We start from the raw sequence: 16390 nt of genomic DNA, 5'->3' as shown, positions 1-16390 counted from the left end.
AAAGTATTCAGTGACTTCTTAAAAAGTTGAGTCCTGCTGCTTGAGGTCTGTTAATCTTTTTTTCTGATTCCTCACTGATTCCCACATTTTCTTGAATGAAACACCACTCTTATTATTCTCCTTCCACTTTTCCCTCTGTCTAGGCTCCGCATCCTTCAGTTTTTCTTTCAGGAGACCCTCCCTGACCCTAGCCTCCCTCTGATTCCTGTGGCAATTGTTGTCTCAGTCATCGGAGAGCCCTGACAGTGACTAGGACCATATGTTCTAAAGCCAGACTTGCTGGTTTCAATTACTAACTTCATCCCTTCTCGGTGTGACTTTGGACAATATTCTTGTGCCTTAATTAACAGCATCTATAAAATGGGGGTAGTAATTGTGTACTACCTTGCAGCATTGTTGTGGAGATTAACATGTAAAAGACTTAGAATGATCCAATACATAGTAAACATCTAATTGTTATTATTTCATTAGCAGTCAGTCATGCATCGATTACATCTTTTTTTGTTTTCTCATTTTTTCCACATTTTTGTTTTTATTCAACTAAACAGTCATTTCCTCCAAAACAAGGTATTTTCTGGATTTAAGTATGTCATGTGGCATCTAGTATATAAGAATTTGATGCATGTATTTAATTTGATACATAATTTAAGTATGAAAACAATGCTTATGCATATGACTATATTCTGAAATAAGGCAGTTTGATTATGATCGAGAAAAATCATGAATTGCCCATGAAAGAGTATTCACATCAGGCTTATCTTACCATTTTTCTGTCAGGTGGCACATTTGAACTGGAAGCCTTGTTCAAATACTGTAGATTTACCCAGCAGTTGGGTCCTCAAGGTGTTCCCCATAGTTAGTTGTAGACTTGTTATAGAAAAACATTCTAGAATTGGGGTAATCTGAGAAGGGTGTTTGAGACCAGTCCTCCCTTTAAACCCTAGAAGACCCTGATATCCAGAGAAGGTAAGCCTGAGGTCACCCAGCTGGTGGATGGCAGAGATGGAATTAAAACCAAGAATTCAAGACTCGCAGCCCATGTTTGAGGAACAGTAGTTAATCCAGGTATCTTGAGTGTGGTGTGGTACATTTAGAGCCTGAGACTAGATGCTGAACATGGAGCTCGATCAGCAGGTGAAGCAGCTTAGAATTTTATCCTTTAGGCCAGTGGTTTTCAAACTTTGTTGACTTCAGGTTTCACAAAGCAATACTTAACCCTTGACTGCCTACAAAGCATTCTGATATGTTCTTTTCTGTAATTTTTATTTAATTTGTTTAGGTGCTTGTCACACCTAAATTATTTTCATTTCTCACTAATAGGTCTCAATTGGCAGTTTGAAAAACACTCCTTTAGGCAGTGACCTGCTTCTGAAGGCATTAAATTAGACTTACAAGGATAAGTCTGGCAAATGTGCATGACCTGGTAGGGATTTAATCAGCAAACAGTTCAGTAATGAGAACAGGCATTGGCCAGGGCATGAAACTCGACCTGCTTGTTCTGCAGTTGGAGTGGAAGCTCAGGTCTCTGGATTTTCCATTCTTTCTCAGGGACTGATTTGGCTCTTCAGATCTGTGTGTGTGTTTTTTCACAGTCTCATGCCTCTTTGCAATGTTGTCTGTTCTCCAACTCCGATGCTCAGCTATTTTTGCATCTTCCCTTTCAGGCTGAGGACAAGAAAACGGTACTTCCCACAGGGCTCTCGGCTGCGGAAAAAGCTGATGCTCATGAGGAAGATGAGCTTCAAGCTGCTGAAGAGGTGTGTGGCCTGTGTAGGTCCCCTGAGGTTTCTGTTTAAATCATTTGGGGAGAAACTTCACTTTCACCTCTAGCTTTCCAGACTGGCCAGGTGCTTCTCATAGCCAGCTGCTATTAGTTGGCCTTTTACACCCTTTCCAGTTTCCTTTTATCCCCTCTCATGAAACTCACCATAAAATGAGGTCAAGTACAACAACCCTTGGGTTTCAAAGACCTGTTTAGACATATTGCATAAGTCTTATGTGGCCTAATCCGCTCACTGCTACTTCTCTCCATTCCTCTCTTAGCAGCGTATTCAGTCACTGATGACCAAGATGACTGCCATGGCAAATGAGGAGGTGAGGTGGGAGTGGTCAGCAGGGAGGGCATGTTGCAGAGATGGGGTCTTGGAACCAACCTGCTTGGCTCTGTGGGGCCCTCTTCCCAGAGGGACCATCTTCAGAGCCCTGTCTTTTCAGCACTCAGTGTTTCCTGTTTCCTAGGGATCTTTCTTTTGGGAAGCTTTTTATAATGTTGCTTTCCATGGGAACCTGTAGGAAGAAGACTTGAGAGACCCTTGTGAAGGCAGGGTGTCACTGTTGGGACAGTACTGTATGGGCCTCAGTGGAAGAGCCATGGTTCAGCCCTGCCTCTCCATAACCACAAGTTACACCCCATGCCAAAGGAACCGTTGTCTTCTGTTTCCTTCCTATACCGTCTAGGTAGAAAATAGAATACCAGATTTAGAGTTGGTCTTATCAGAACTCAAGGCCTCTCCAGAAGGTTTAACCAAAGGTTTTGAAAGGATAGTTTCTTTGGGGAGCAGGAAAGGCCTGTAGTAGAGATATTTTAGGAGTTTTAGGATTCCTTTTTTTCTCCCATTTATACTTCTCTTTTCTCTGGGTCCTAAGTCCATGAAGTTCTCTGCAGGCTTTATGTAGTAACCCTTAGGAAGAAAGACCTTGGGATGGGACAGAAAGGATGAAGAATGATTTTCCAGAGGTACCCAGGATCCTGAGAGAATCTGGCCCAGTTAGCTAAATGACTCAGGAGGTGGAGAGGTGGCTTCACATTTGTCCCAAGGTTTGTTTTTTTTCTTCCTTGTTGATAAATACATAAACAAAATCCAGATTATTTTCTACCCTGGGTATATTATCTATTTTGCTGTAATACCCAGAGTGTTAGATTTTCCAGTTCTGTGAAAGACAAGATATGGCCTTGAGAACACACCTTCCCTGTGATTGCAGAGCCGTCTAACAGCAAGCTCCGTGGGCCAGATCGTGGGACTCTGCTCAGCTGAGATCAAGCAGATTGTGTCTGAGTACGCAGAGAAGGTACGTGGGGGCTCAGCTGGAGTCTTTTCCTCAGGTAACGCCCCAAGGACTTGTGCTCTTTCTCTACACCCTGCTCCAGCAGTGATGGAGGCAGGTTGTAATTCATTAGCCACGTTTGTCAAAAACATGTACGTCACACAAAGCCAGCATTTGCCCATTAGCTAAATTAATTTTCTTTACAGTGCCTATTTTTCTATAAATGTAAAGAGAAAACCTGTCTCTCAGAGCAATTACTGCATCTGATAAATCGATACCTGAGGTACAGCACAGGCATTTTTCCTTCTCTACCAGGCCACTTATGACTTGGGCTCAGTTTAGTGATTGGGCTGAGGAATGGAGCTTTGCCACTTAGGAGATAAACCCCATAACTCAGCCAAGCCCAAGGCAAAATTTTTTGTTCTACTTTATTAAAAGGATATAGAATGAACAGAAGCCTGAAACCCATATTTCAGTGTTAGATTTTTTTCATGCTGAGAATAGGCAGCAGGACCTTGAATATCTCAGGGAGACGGTGATTAATCATTTTGCACATAACTGATTCTGGTCTGGCTGAGATGTAGTATCAGTAAAATCAGATTTACCGGGCATTGTTTCATATCCTTCCTTCCCCACCATACTCATTGGGCCCCCCTAAAACGTTGATGTCTGTTGAAGCTTCCAGCTTTGCTTTCCCTGTCTCAGAAACCTTGACAAAAAATTAGTTCTGCTCCAATCTCTGTGCAATAAATATTCTTCTGAAGTGGTTACACAGATGATGTAATTGGGAAGGGATGTCGTCTATAATCTGGGAGTTCTAATCTAATGTAAACATAACAGATGGTCACCTCCCACCAAATAAATTCAAAAGACTTGAGGATGTTCTACTTGAGTACCTTTAGGATAACCTAAGTTCTTTTCTGTGCAAACCTCAGATGGCATTATGACCACTGTCACCTCTCCTATGTTGTAAATTGAAATAGAGGACACTTTGGAGTCTCTGAAAGTTGGATTAAAAAACCTATGTTAAGAAGCATTAAACTGGGTGGGGGTGGGGGAGGCGGAAACAAGAGAACCCTGCCGCCAGGTAGTCAAAACCAGCTTACTCACTGTCTTGGTCAGAAGGTCAGAAAAGAATGAAATTAGTAGTTTTGGACAAGTCTCTTTCCGAAGACATACATAATTAACTTCTCAGAGAGAATTGGAGGTCAAGAGTTCATTGCTTGATTATCTGTGTTGTTTGCATTGAGTAGATCATATAGCATTAAAGATGATAATTTTTAAAATTAAATTGCCTTTAATCCTAATCCCATCAGTTATTTCATATGTGCATTATCTTCCAGTGTTTGTCCCTAATACCATAGTTGTACCTAGTTGCAGTCATCATGTATGTCTAAGAGAGATGGAGCTCTGTAGTTGAAAACACAGCATTTAGAGTCATGTCTTGGTTCATACCTGTCTTTTCTACTCCCAGCTATGAGATAATGGCTAATTTATTTAACCTCTGCTTGCCCTAGTATCTTCATCTGCAAAATGGGAATATTATTACTTTCCTGGGAGGGTATTGTGAAGATTATGTGAAGTGTGAACACAATGCCTAAAATAGTGCCTGGCACATTATAGCTGTTCAGCTAATGGTAACCTTCATTTGCATTTTTATAGTCTGTATTTTTTTGTCTCATCAAATCCTAAACATTCTCTGTTTTAGCCTTCATGATTATTTGAATACTAGATAATCCATATGTTGATACCACACAAGTCATCAAACATTTCCCTATTGTTAGTCTTTTAAGTTGTTTCTGGTGCCATTGTAGATAATAGTGTTGTAAAATCTGAGCAGATAGTTTCTGCTAAAAGGTTTCCTAGGAATTGATGATTGGGTTATAACTCCTGTGTTGCCTTACAAATAAGTTGTAACTGTATAAAAGGGCCAAAGACCACTAGGAACACACCTGTAGTTGAACAAGTTGACAAGTTTATTGCTGGTTATAGCAGGAGAGGCCACACACCAGTGGGGAACTGTATAGCGTCGCAGTAAGAGGGCATTAGAAAAGACTTAAGAGATTTAGGCTTGTTTTAGGTGATTTAGGGGGAAATTCAAGAAAGTAGGGCTTTGCTCTGTGTTGGATGCTTTAGGAAGGGCAATTCAATGAATGGCATCTAAATAAATCTAATATATAAGATGCAGACTGAACCAAGGTTAAAGCTGTTTACTTATATTAGCCAGTATAGGGGGATGTTTAGTCATTTGGGGGATTTGAACAATATTCAAGTTTTTGTCCATGTTCAGACATGATTACAGAAAGGTCGCGTTTTGCCTCTATCTTCATGACCTTGTTTGATGTTGATTTTTTTTGGAATTGTTTATGTTTAACACCAAGGCCTAATATAAGTACAGTCCAGCGCCAGCAGCAGCAGGACTTTGCTGAGGTTAGCTCTCAGACATTGGGCTGCTTTTCTCTTTCTCTATTTTTTGTCTATTTAGTTACCTATTGCTACATAACAATATTATCACAAATGTAGTGGCTAAAACAACACACATTTATTATCACATAGTTTGTGTGGGTCAGCAGTTGGGAACAGCTAAACAAAAGCAGGGTTCTTTGTTTTAGACTCTCACCAGGTTGCAGTAGAGGTGCTACCTAGGGTTGTAGTCTCATCTCAGGCTCAACTGGGGAAGGATTCACTTCTGAGCTCATGTGGTTGTTGGCAGCATCAGTTCTTGCTCGCTGTCAGCTGGAAGCTGCCTTCAGTTCCTTGCCACGTGGGCCTCCCCAACATTGTCACTTGCTTCATCAAAGCCAGCAAGGGAGAGCACTTCCTTACAAGACACATTACAGTTTCATGTAACACAGTTACATACCTGTAGTCACATACATCCCATGGCCTTTGCTGTATTCTGTTGGTTAGAAGCAAGTCACAGGTCCCACCCAGATTCAGGGGGAGTTACTACATAAAGGCCTGAACACTAGGAGGGCAGAGATTATGGGGCTATTTTAGGATTGCCTACCACAATGTGTTAACTTTTCTCTTTAATCTTACTGCCATGAATTGGGCTAAAACCAGGCACTGATAGTTTATCTAAAATCCATACCCCTGCCTTCAGGGTCTCAGTTATGAAACCCTTGGAAGTAGAGATGGGATTGAGGAATGTCCAGGAGGGAAGCTATCAGTAGTACTTAAAAGAAATCCAGATTAGCCTGAGATCAAGATAGATTTTTGCTTAGTGAAGAAAAGGGGCAAGATAGTTTTGGAAGGGTGAAAGTATGAAAATTATTTTGTGACCAGGGAATGAATCGAACAGCCTACCTGGCACAAGTGTTTAGAAAGTCAACAGGCACTGGGATATAAACATGAGGTGAAAAATAGATATGGGCAGGCTTCTCTTTTATTTGTAAAGTTCAAAGGGTCTTAGAACAGTGTAATACGATAAATAATCCATGTTTCAAAGCAAGTTTCTGAGATACGTAACTCGATTTAATATGGTTCCTGCAAAGCATCAGGAAAGAGGAATGTGAAGAAGCTTCCAGATATATAATTCATGATTGTCAGTTGGCCTCGGCCAGGGAGCACTGTCTCCCTTTGTTTCCATAGGGTAACACCCTTCTCAGAGTGTGCTAGATGAGGCCCCACTGATATGCCCACTGTGTCTTAGCATTTATTTTCACAGGGAGGGAGGGTCTATTACTCTGATTTACAGAAAACTAAAAAGACTGACTGTCCAAAAGCTACTTCTACTCTACTGTCCCCCACTAACTTGAGCCAGTAGAAAGGGAAGGAAGCTAGGCCAGGGAAGGTGCAGGGTCCCTAGAAGTACAGGAAGGGACTCTCCCTAATGCTACGTACTAATCAACCGTACCATTTTGGCCACTTTAACCAAATCATTCCTTGGTCAATATCTCCCTGAGACAGAATCTTAGAACATTTTGTTGATCTAGAGGCAGAGATCTGTCTTGCGGAATCAGAAGAATTTATCATGAGTTTCTTTTCTGTGCCTGGTACTTTGTGTACCATCATCTTACTTAATTATAAGAACAGTGTTCTGTCTCCTTGTTTATAATCCTCTGCCTGTCTCCATCATTACACTGACCCATATGCAACTGAAACCTTCTGTTTATGTGTATGTGAACTACATTTCTCTATAACCTCGAGCCTTGCCAAGGACCTGACAGTGTTGGTGCTCAGTGCATAAGCATTTGATATTATATCCATTTTTTAGATGAAGATACTAAATGTCAGAGTGTTAAGTAACTTGGTCAGCACCATGTAGCTTATAGTTCCAGGTTTGTATACAGGACTGTCTCACATGAAACCTCTGTGGGGGGGAAGTGGAGAAGGCCTCCTTTGCCATCCCTCATGTCTGCCTTCCAGGCTTCACAGTGAAAGGGCTTCTTTAGACTCCAACCATCCGACAGCATACCTTGGACTAAATGGAGAGAAGAGGCCAGGTCATGTTGGGAACTAACTACAGAAACAAAAATAAAAATGGTGCAGCCCAGGCACTCATACACAGTCACACCTACACTGTTGCAAGCTATGGAAATTTCTCTTTGGGGGGTGTGGGTGGCTTTTATATCCAGAAAATACTACATTAAAATATGTAGTTCATTGGAAGCCTATACTTTGTCTTGAAATGATATCTTTCCGGAGGCACCTGGGGCAACTCAGGTCATTAGAGCTGGGTGTAGCCACAGAGCGCTAATGGCCAGGGTGTGGTAAGGGATATGCATATAAAAACAGAAAGGAAAGAAGGCTTCTGGAAAATGCAGACAACCATATTTGATTAGAGTAGGTTTTTGTCCCCCTCTACCATGATGATTTTTATTATACTTTATGGTGCAACCAGTAGAGTGACAGTGAGTGACAGAGTTCTGACACTTACTGACCTGGACAGTTTACTTTATAGTACCCTTTGGCTGCAAGTGATAGAAACTCTTCCATGAGTGGTGATATAAACAAAAGGGAGCCTTTCTCAGCAATCTGGAAGGAGCATGGGTGCTCCAAAGGCCTTGTTATAGTATTTCTTTGCCCTTGCTTCACTTTATCTCTGTTAGCACCTTGGTGATCGCACCACAGACTGTTCCAGTCTTACAGCATCCTCCCCGCATCTGTGCAAAATTCTAAGGAAGGACTCTCTTCCGGATGACATGGCTCAGGTCACATATTTCTCCCTGAGGCAGTTGTGGGGCCAGGTGGCCAGCCTCCTGATTGGCAGCTCCTCTGAAATGAAAAAGTGCAAGATGGTGATTCTGCAAAGGAGGGGATTGCTGTTAGGAAACCAAAGGATTCTGGGCACTCATGACGGCTAGCACCTCTGTAAGCCTTTGTCCATAGTAAGTCCTCAGGAGATTTGTCTAACTAAATTGGATGAAATTGACCCAAAAGAATCTATTGTTTAATACAATTTCACTTTCCTTGGTTTCAATTACTTGAAACAGTATTATAACAGTATTGTTAAAATTATTTTTTTTTTTATTACTTGTTGTTAACCTCTTACTGTGCCTAATTTATAAATTATAAGCATCACATGTATGTATAGGAAAAAACATGAAATATATGGGCTTTGGTACTATCTGTGGTTTCTGGCATCCACTGGGGGTCTGAGAACTACCTTATGTCATCTGCCCTCTCGAGGGAGCTGCCTTATTGTTGTTTTTTTCCTCTACCTTGGTTTTATTTTTTCAATTAGTGTTATGAAGACTTCTCAAACATTTATAAAGAGAACTGTGTAATTTTGGGGTATTTTAAGTCTTCAGCTTGATTTCTTTTTTTTTAAATTAATCCTCAAGGATCTGTTTTTTTAGAGAGAAGTGGGAAAGAGGGAGAAACATTGATGTGAGAGAGAAACATCGATCAGTTTTCTCCCATATGCACCCTGACCAAGGATCAAACCCACAACCTAGGTATGTTCCCTGACCAGGAAACAAACCCACAACCTTTTGGTGTATGACCCTCCAACCAACTGAGCCACCCAGCCAGGGCTCTAGCTTGATTTCTTTTCTGCCAAAGAACTGGCAGAATTGACCCTCTAGGTGGGATGATTTCTTTTTTCAAAAGACATCTATTGAGCGTGTGCTGTCTCCCAGGCAGTGTCAGGCGTAGGGCAGGGATACATTTGTGAGTGAGACATGCATACTGTCCTGAGGAGCTCCTGGTTAGGAGTCAGTCAACCCAAAAAAATAAATTACAGAATAATATCATCTGTGTGATCTCAGGTGGATGCCACTTGTTATTTGGTGTGTGTTGCCATTTGAAATGTCAGTATGTGCCCAAAGAAAAGTGGTTGGTATAGTTGATATTGAACTTTTTTTCCTATTAATAATTAGGCAGAGTAGATGACTTATAAAACTTTTATCCACTAGAGGTGAAATGTTAAAGAATTGTTTAAGAGGGCTAGGGACTGAGTAAAGATAACCACACCCCAGGGACCTCGCCTGGATCAGAAGGTCATGGGAAGCTTAGTAACCAGCAAGCCCTGGCTACTTAATTAGAGAATCAGGCCTGAGCTGGAATCAGGGTCATTTCTAATAAGCTTAGATGTGAATATTTCTAATCCCATCATCTGACTACACCCCAGAAAACAGTTTTACCATTTCCTAGCAGGTCTGGCATATGGAGTGCTGGAAGCAATGTGGGGAAAAGGAGGAGTTGACCTCTTGGAAACCTCTTGCTGTGGCCCCAGATGGGGAAACCCAGGTTGGGATCAGGAGGGTGAGAGCAGGGGTGGATTTTTTACCCCTTCTTTCTAGACTCTTTCTTCACATAAGGTCACAGGTGTTAGGCAAGTCATATCCTTAATCTGTGTACTTCTGGAGGGCCAGGAGTTTCATCTCTGCGTCTCTGTTGCCTAACGTATGAGCAGTACTCAGTAGAGGCTAATGGTGACTGAGAGGCTGGAGACTCGCCCAGCAGCCATGCAGATAGGCTCCTCGGTGGGGTGTGGATCCGCTCCTTGTCTCCCTCACAGCGCTGCTCACAATGTGCCATCTCATTTGTCTGCCTGTCTCCCAGGACTAGGATGCTTGCTGTTAGCAAGGGCTGAGATCAGTTTATCATAAACATTTGTTGGAGGAAGGAAGAAAGGAAGGAAGGGAGAAGGGGGAAAAGAGCTTTGAGAACTCTTTCCCTGTGGCGCAGTTTCGGCTTGGGGAGAAGGTGGAGGATGCAGCCCTCTGTTTATGAATGAGTTGGCTTCTGACCAGACAGAAGGCCTGGGGAAGGTCTGTGTCTCTCCGCACCCACCCCGCCTTCCGCTGTGCCCCACACTTAATAGTGCCTGAGTGAGGTTAGTTGAACTAAACCAAGGAAGGTAGGGAGTGAGGCTTAAAACTGTAATCAGAATTTAGAGATTAAGGAACCCAATAAATCTGCAGAAAATCGTGTTAAATATGTTTGCATTTCCAAACAGCTTCAAGATTTCCTAAATTCTGAGTGAATAATGAGATACACAGTAAATAACAGCAGGGAGAATGGTATTTCTAAAGAATTGTCAACCTGGTGGAGTTGTCTCAAGCTTCATAGCACAGCCTGTACCTTTCAGAGTCTTAACACTTTGGATAAAGACATAGGACTTGTTTTGTCGGATTTGAACATTATTTAAAGCTAGAAAAGAAAAGGTGGCGAGTACATTGGAAAATAGAATCAGTATTCAGAAATGTCTCAGATTGAAATTATGAGTCCAAACCAATAAATGCATTTTTTTTCTTTTTTACAAATTTTTTAAATATTTCAGTAAGAGGAAGGGAGAGGGAGAGAGTCATTGATCGCCTCCTGCACTGCCCCCTTGGGGATTGAGCCTGCAGCCCGGGCATGTGCCCTGACCTGGAATTGAACCGGGATCTCCTGGATCATAGGTCAGTGTTCAACCACTCAGCCATGCCAGCTGGGCAATAAATTCATTTTTTAAAGAAGATAAATGTGAACTATTTTATTTAGTTTCTGAAAAATCAGTCATGCCAATTCAGGATTTGATAAGGATGCTTTCTAACCGGACAGCAGGTCCTAGAGATGAAAGTGAAAGGTTTTGGATTTTTTTTCACACTTCCTAAATATTAAGTACATTCTGGCAGGGATGCTCTGTTCTTACCTGGGGACCCAGAGCTGTGCCTTGGATTCAGCAGTTACATGAATGTGGCTTTGAAATTTATGGGATTGCATTAGTGGGAGTCAAGAATATTGAAAAGAATGTTTATGTATCTGGTTTTATTAATGGAAGCAGAGTGTAGATCAGGGAAAGTGGATGGATGATCCCATCCTATCTGCAGTTCTGACTCCATCTGGAGTACTTGAAAAGGTCACTTATGAGCTAGGGTATGTTCAGAGAATAACAGCTAAGATGGCAAAGGATACTGATATCTTGTTATAAAAAGGAAAAAGGAAAGAGCTGTGGTCTTCTGGATAAAAATTGAACTGTGAAAGAGTGGTTACACTTAATCTCTGCTGCTTCAGGGAGGAAGCGGTGGGTACTTGTTTGAATTTTTGCAGGCCAGATTTTGCTGTCTGCTTCTACTAGCTTTTGCTCGTGATACTTTGACTTTGTGTGCACTTTTGACTTTTGACTGAGTTCATATTCCATAGAAATTTATCTGTAGAAATTCTTTGAGGCCTAGAGTTGAATCTCTGTTCTTCCGTAGTGGATTTGCTTTTGCTTCTGGCAAACACCTGGGGACATCCCAGTCCAAGTCTGTTGTACTTATAGTCTTGATTTGTGGGGTTTTAGACCATCTAGGTAGTGTGTAAATTTAGATTGCATATCCAAAAGTGGACCAATCTGTTGTTAAAAAATCTCACTGCAGATATTTTTCCTATTCCACTTACACCTGTATCAAGGTTTATGCACAGCAGGTGTTGAATTTTAAAAATCCAAGGTTGCGATCACCTGGTTTTGGCAAATACACTCAAGAAAAAAGCCAACTTCAGTGGTTACACGCACTTTCCTGTGTTTCCACTTTCACCAGCTTTTTGGCCTTCCAGGATTTTGTTCATTCTTGCTACTTACAGATTTTTTAAAAGATTAAAAATAAATATTTTATATTTACTGTTTACTTGTTTTTAATAGAAGGGTTCATCAAGATGTGAGAAACTGAAGTTCACCCATTCAGTAGAGAATTTTGGGCAACCTCCTGAGATAGGGATCTTTATTACTGACAGCTTAGTGACCATATTTTGGGAAGGGAGGGTGGTGATATAAGAGAGAGTTCTGTATTAAAAAGAAGGTGGTTATGTAGATAACCTTTTGGGTCTCTTTCATTATGAAAGTATATAGTTTTAGCTAAAGTAATCATTTTTTGTTTCTCTGAGGAATTTACTATTTTGAACCGGGCTAATACTACTGAATGACATTTAAATCTGATTCCCCTGGGAATAGAAGTTGTGCATATATATCAGTTATTAGAAAACATTTGATGACTTCTAATTTGCATTAGAGGTCATCAAATCCATGTTGTGGTTTTGAAAGCACGTTCTTAATCTGAAATTGTTGAACAAAATTAAATTGGTACTTTAGCCCTCACTCTAGTGTAAACACAATGGAATATTTGTACATGGTTGGTATTTTTTGAGAGATGTTGCAACTTTCAAGTAGAAATCAGTTAAGATGCTCCAGGATTTAAAATTTTTTCTGTCAAGGAATTACTGAAAAGCTCTCTTTCCTATTCTCCACCTGGACAATTTTGTGTGATCCTTCAAGATCCAACTTGGTCATCTTCAGTGTTCTTCCCACTGTGACTCTGGGGGAACAGAATGTCAAATGAGACATACTGCTTTAAAAACCCGTTTCTGCCTTCATCAGTCTCATGCTTTTGGTTGTGTAGAGGATATTTGAAAGAAATGAAAAACTTAGATTGCTTAATTAAAAGTATGTTTGAAAAATAGAGCAGTAAGCTTTCCATTGAGTAGGTTAAGGACTCTTTGCAGTTCAGCTCTGGAATAAATTATTTTTCGGTGCAAAAATAACTTCCCATTAAACAAAGCAGTTTGCATAGCACCATCTCTAGGCTCAAAAGCAAATGGAAGAAATTCACAAATTTATATGCACTGTGGGCCTGTTCATTGCATATTATTCATTTTAATTCAGCTGGAGAAATGTCAGATATGGAAATGGCACTTACTATCTCGATATTAGTGTACATTAATGCTTTGCAGATACAAATTTAAGGGACTCCACAGAGCAGTGAGAATTGCTACCTAGCAATAAGAGAAAGGATTTTTGAAAGCCTGTATTTGCTGAGAACATATTATATCATTAACGAGATATAATAGTACATTTGTATAGATACTTTGAGTCCTTCTGTGCATTACAAGTATTTTCCCTCTGCTTATATGGTTCTCTAAATCGCCAGTCTAGTAAAAAGAGTAGAATCAGAAAGAACTTTCCCCTCTGGGTGTTATATAAATGATGGTGGGCCCATTCCATTTATTGGAACTCAGTGCTAATGAGGCTATCCCAGTCAACAATTGGGGCTAATACATAACTTCCAAGTGAGTCAGACCTCTTAGGTGAATATAGTGGCTCTCAAAATTTTTAGTTTCAGGACCTTTAGAACTCTTAAAAATTACTGAGATCCCAATAGCTTATGTATTAATTCAATTACAAATGGCAGTAATACATGCAATGTATGTTATCATGCATCATGTAACATCTGGAAAATTTCACTGTAAAATCATGAGAATGGAAAAAAATGTTATCTTAATATTATTATGAAAAGGATTTTAACCTTGAAGACCCCCCTGAAAGTGTCTTGTGGGACCACATGGCTAAAATTTTGCAGATAGATAGATACATAAAAGAGAAAAAAAGCTAGCCAGAGAGACAAAAAGAAAGGCCAGCCTGGAAATGTTTCCAGACATATAAAATAGCTACTGGTTTTCCTCTATGGAAGAGCTCTTGGAAGTGAAGTCAAAAGTCATAGGTGAGGGCCTGGATCTCCGGTGGGGGATTAGGGGCAGGGGAGGGGTCAGTTGGGGAAAAAAGAGGACATCTGTAGTACTTTCAACAATAAAGATAACATTTAAAGAAAAAAAAGGTCATCATTTTAAAGCAAAGCTGGGCGGGAAATGCAGTTTTCATTCTCTGGGAACCTTGCCCATGGAATCAGTTGAAAAACCTGCTAAGAGTTGGAGACATCATCCATTCCATGCCCAAGGTGCAGAATAGTGCTGAATGAGTGTGTGCTCACTCCTTCACACTGGAGAAATCTGGGAGGTGAGTGAGACACTGATCCCCCAGAGCCTGCCTGCCCACAGCTTGGTCTCCTCCAAAGCCAGACGGGCAGCTGGAGGAGATGAGGGTACTTAAAATAATCCAAACATCAAACATAGAGACATACCATGTGGGGTAGGTCCTATGAATGGGGAATTAATTCTGTTTCAAATGTCAATAAATCATGAGATAGAAGGCTTATGTAATTCTACTCGTACAGTAAAATGCTTTGAGGCTATTCCAGTGACTCTTTAGAAATCAGGGTCAGGGAATGTAAGTTGGATGTTAAAACCTAAATCTGAAATTATCTATAAGAAAAAAGCTACCAAATATATAGCAGACAAAAGTGACCAAATTAATAACAGTTTAGGGTGGTGCAAAGTAAAACAGATATAATTAGTTAATTATAATTCTGTTTCTGACAAGTGATTTGGAAATTGAGAACTGGTCTTCCCCCTCCCCTTTTTTGTATTCAGATAATCTTCAGAAACACTTCTTTTCCCCCAGACTCCAGGTTGTGGATATCTTGATGTGTTTAATTGCATCTTTAAAAGGTAATGCCAATTCCAGATGATCTGGGATATGTCACTTAACATTTTCCAAAATGCCAGGTTTCAAGGCTAGATATGTTACAAAACCAGATGTTTAGTTTTTCTACTTCCTTTATGGCCTACCAGCCCACAAGATAGAAAATGATGTTCATTACTATTTTATGCAGCCATATCCTGCTGGTTGTTTCCTTCCATATCTAGAGTTGTTAAGGAACAAAAAAAAATCATCATCTGTTAATAATGCTGCTGAATTACTCAAAGAAGTCCTTAGCCAAAATAAATGATGACTGTGCCATCCAATTTCTCCTCCTCACTTCCCCATTTCTTCTCCCCATGGGTGAATCTCCCAGACTTTCAAGCCCATGAACACTGTTAAAACATACAGGGAAAGTCAAATACCCAAACTGTTTTGTTATACTTGGGCTTAAAATCAGTGATTTGCTTGGAATTGGGATGCTTCCAGTAAAAAAGGAAATGTGGTTAAAACGGGCATTTAACTGTTTAATAGAGCTATCTATGATAGTCCAACAAGCATTCCAAGTAAACCTATTACAACAAGGTGAACCTTTTTGTTTCTTTTTGGAGGGTTTCTCACTGGGATCTTGAGGCTTGTGTTTGTATTCAGTACCTACACCAGGCTGCTTCTTTCTTTGTGTGATTTCTCAGTAATGTTGCTGTGTTCACCCCATCACCTGATTCATAACTCTCTTCCTTACTTCCAGTCCTGACAGTCTCTGTATCCTGTCCAAACTTTCTTCTCCATCCCCTCCTCATGTGTATAATTTCAGGAATTTCCTACTGGCCTCTGTCAGCAACTTCTGTCCCTCTCAAACCTATGCTCTGTGAGCACCAGAAAAAGAGAAATAATAAATGGTTAAAAGTGCCCCAGGATGGGAAGAAATAAGTTGGGAGACTGTTGCTTTTCATTGTAAGTGCTTCTGAATGGTTAAACTTTTTAACCATATGCTTATAATTCTTTATGAAAGTGAATCAATTCATCATTCTTGATAACTCCAGAATGGTATTATGAAGATGTTAATGTAACGATGTTATTCCTCTTTTTAAGACCCTTTGATGATGCCCTATTATTGCCTTTATGACATCAATGTAACCATGGTTACATATTCCTATGCTTCTGCACTTGCCACTCCCTCTGCCAGGAATGCAGATCCCATTGACGGGGATTGATCATCGTGCCAGAGTCATCTTCTCTGGACCTGGGTCTGCACCAAAGCCAGTGGTGCCCTGCCCAGACTGAGCTGTCTTATGAGAACCCAGGTGGACTAATTAAGTCCTTTGGATTTGCCCTCCCTGTTTTCCACAGCAGTCTGAGCTATCAGCTGAAGAAAGTCCAGAAAAATTAGGAACTTCCCAACTTCATCGTCGGAAAGTCAGTTCCTTAAACAAGCAGATTCTGCAGAAGACCAAACATCTGGAAGAGGTTGGTGTTTTCTTTTTATAATTTTATTTATGTGAAATGAAACCATTCTTCAGGAAGGGAAAATTTGGGGAAGGAGTTAAGACTTTTGTGGTAGAATGGTCAAAGGAAGTTCCAGAACAGGGGTCTACATACTATAGCCCTTGTGCCAGCCCA

At 40.6% G+C, this 16390-nt stretch overlaps 1 protein-coding gene across 2 annotated transcripts in view; it reads left to right on the top strand.

Moving 5' to 3' along the window:
- Positions 1 to 16390, top strand: part of CCDC93 (CCC complex scaffolding subunit CCDC93) — an 81957-nt gene that overhangs the window by 32906 nt on the left and 32661 nt on the right. The window contains exons 9-12 of one of the 2 annotated variants that reach the window (XM_081141884.1): positions 1665 to 1757; positions 2047 to 2094; positions 2983 to 3069; positions 16121 to 16237. In XM_081141884.1, the coding sequence (XP_080998010.1) occupies positions 1665 to 1757; positions 2047 to 2094; positions 2983 to 3069; positions 16121 to 16237 (345 nt within the window). Of the gene's footprint in view, positions 1 to 1664; positions 1758 to 2043; positions 2095 to 2982; positions 3070 to 16120; positions 16238 to 16390 lie in introns of both variants that reach the window. The other variant, XM_081141885.1, reaches the window with a different exon arrangement.

The sequence above is a fragment of the Miniopterus schreibersii genome (genome assembly GCF_964146895.1).
Source record: "Miniopterus schreibersii genome assembly, chromosome: 7".
Lineage (NCBI taxonomy): Eukaryota > Metazoa > Chordata > Mammalia > Chiroptera > Miniopteridae > Miniopterus > Miniopterus schreibersii.
This window is presented reverse-complemented; position numbering and strand designations above follow the sequence as displayed.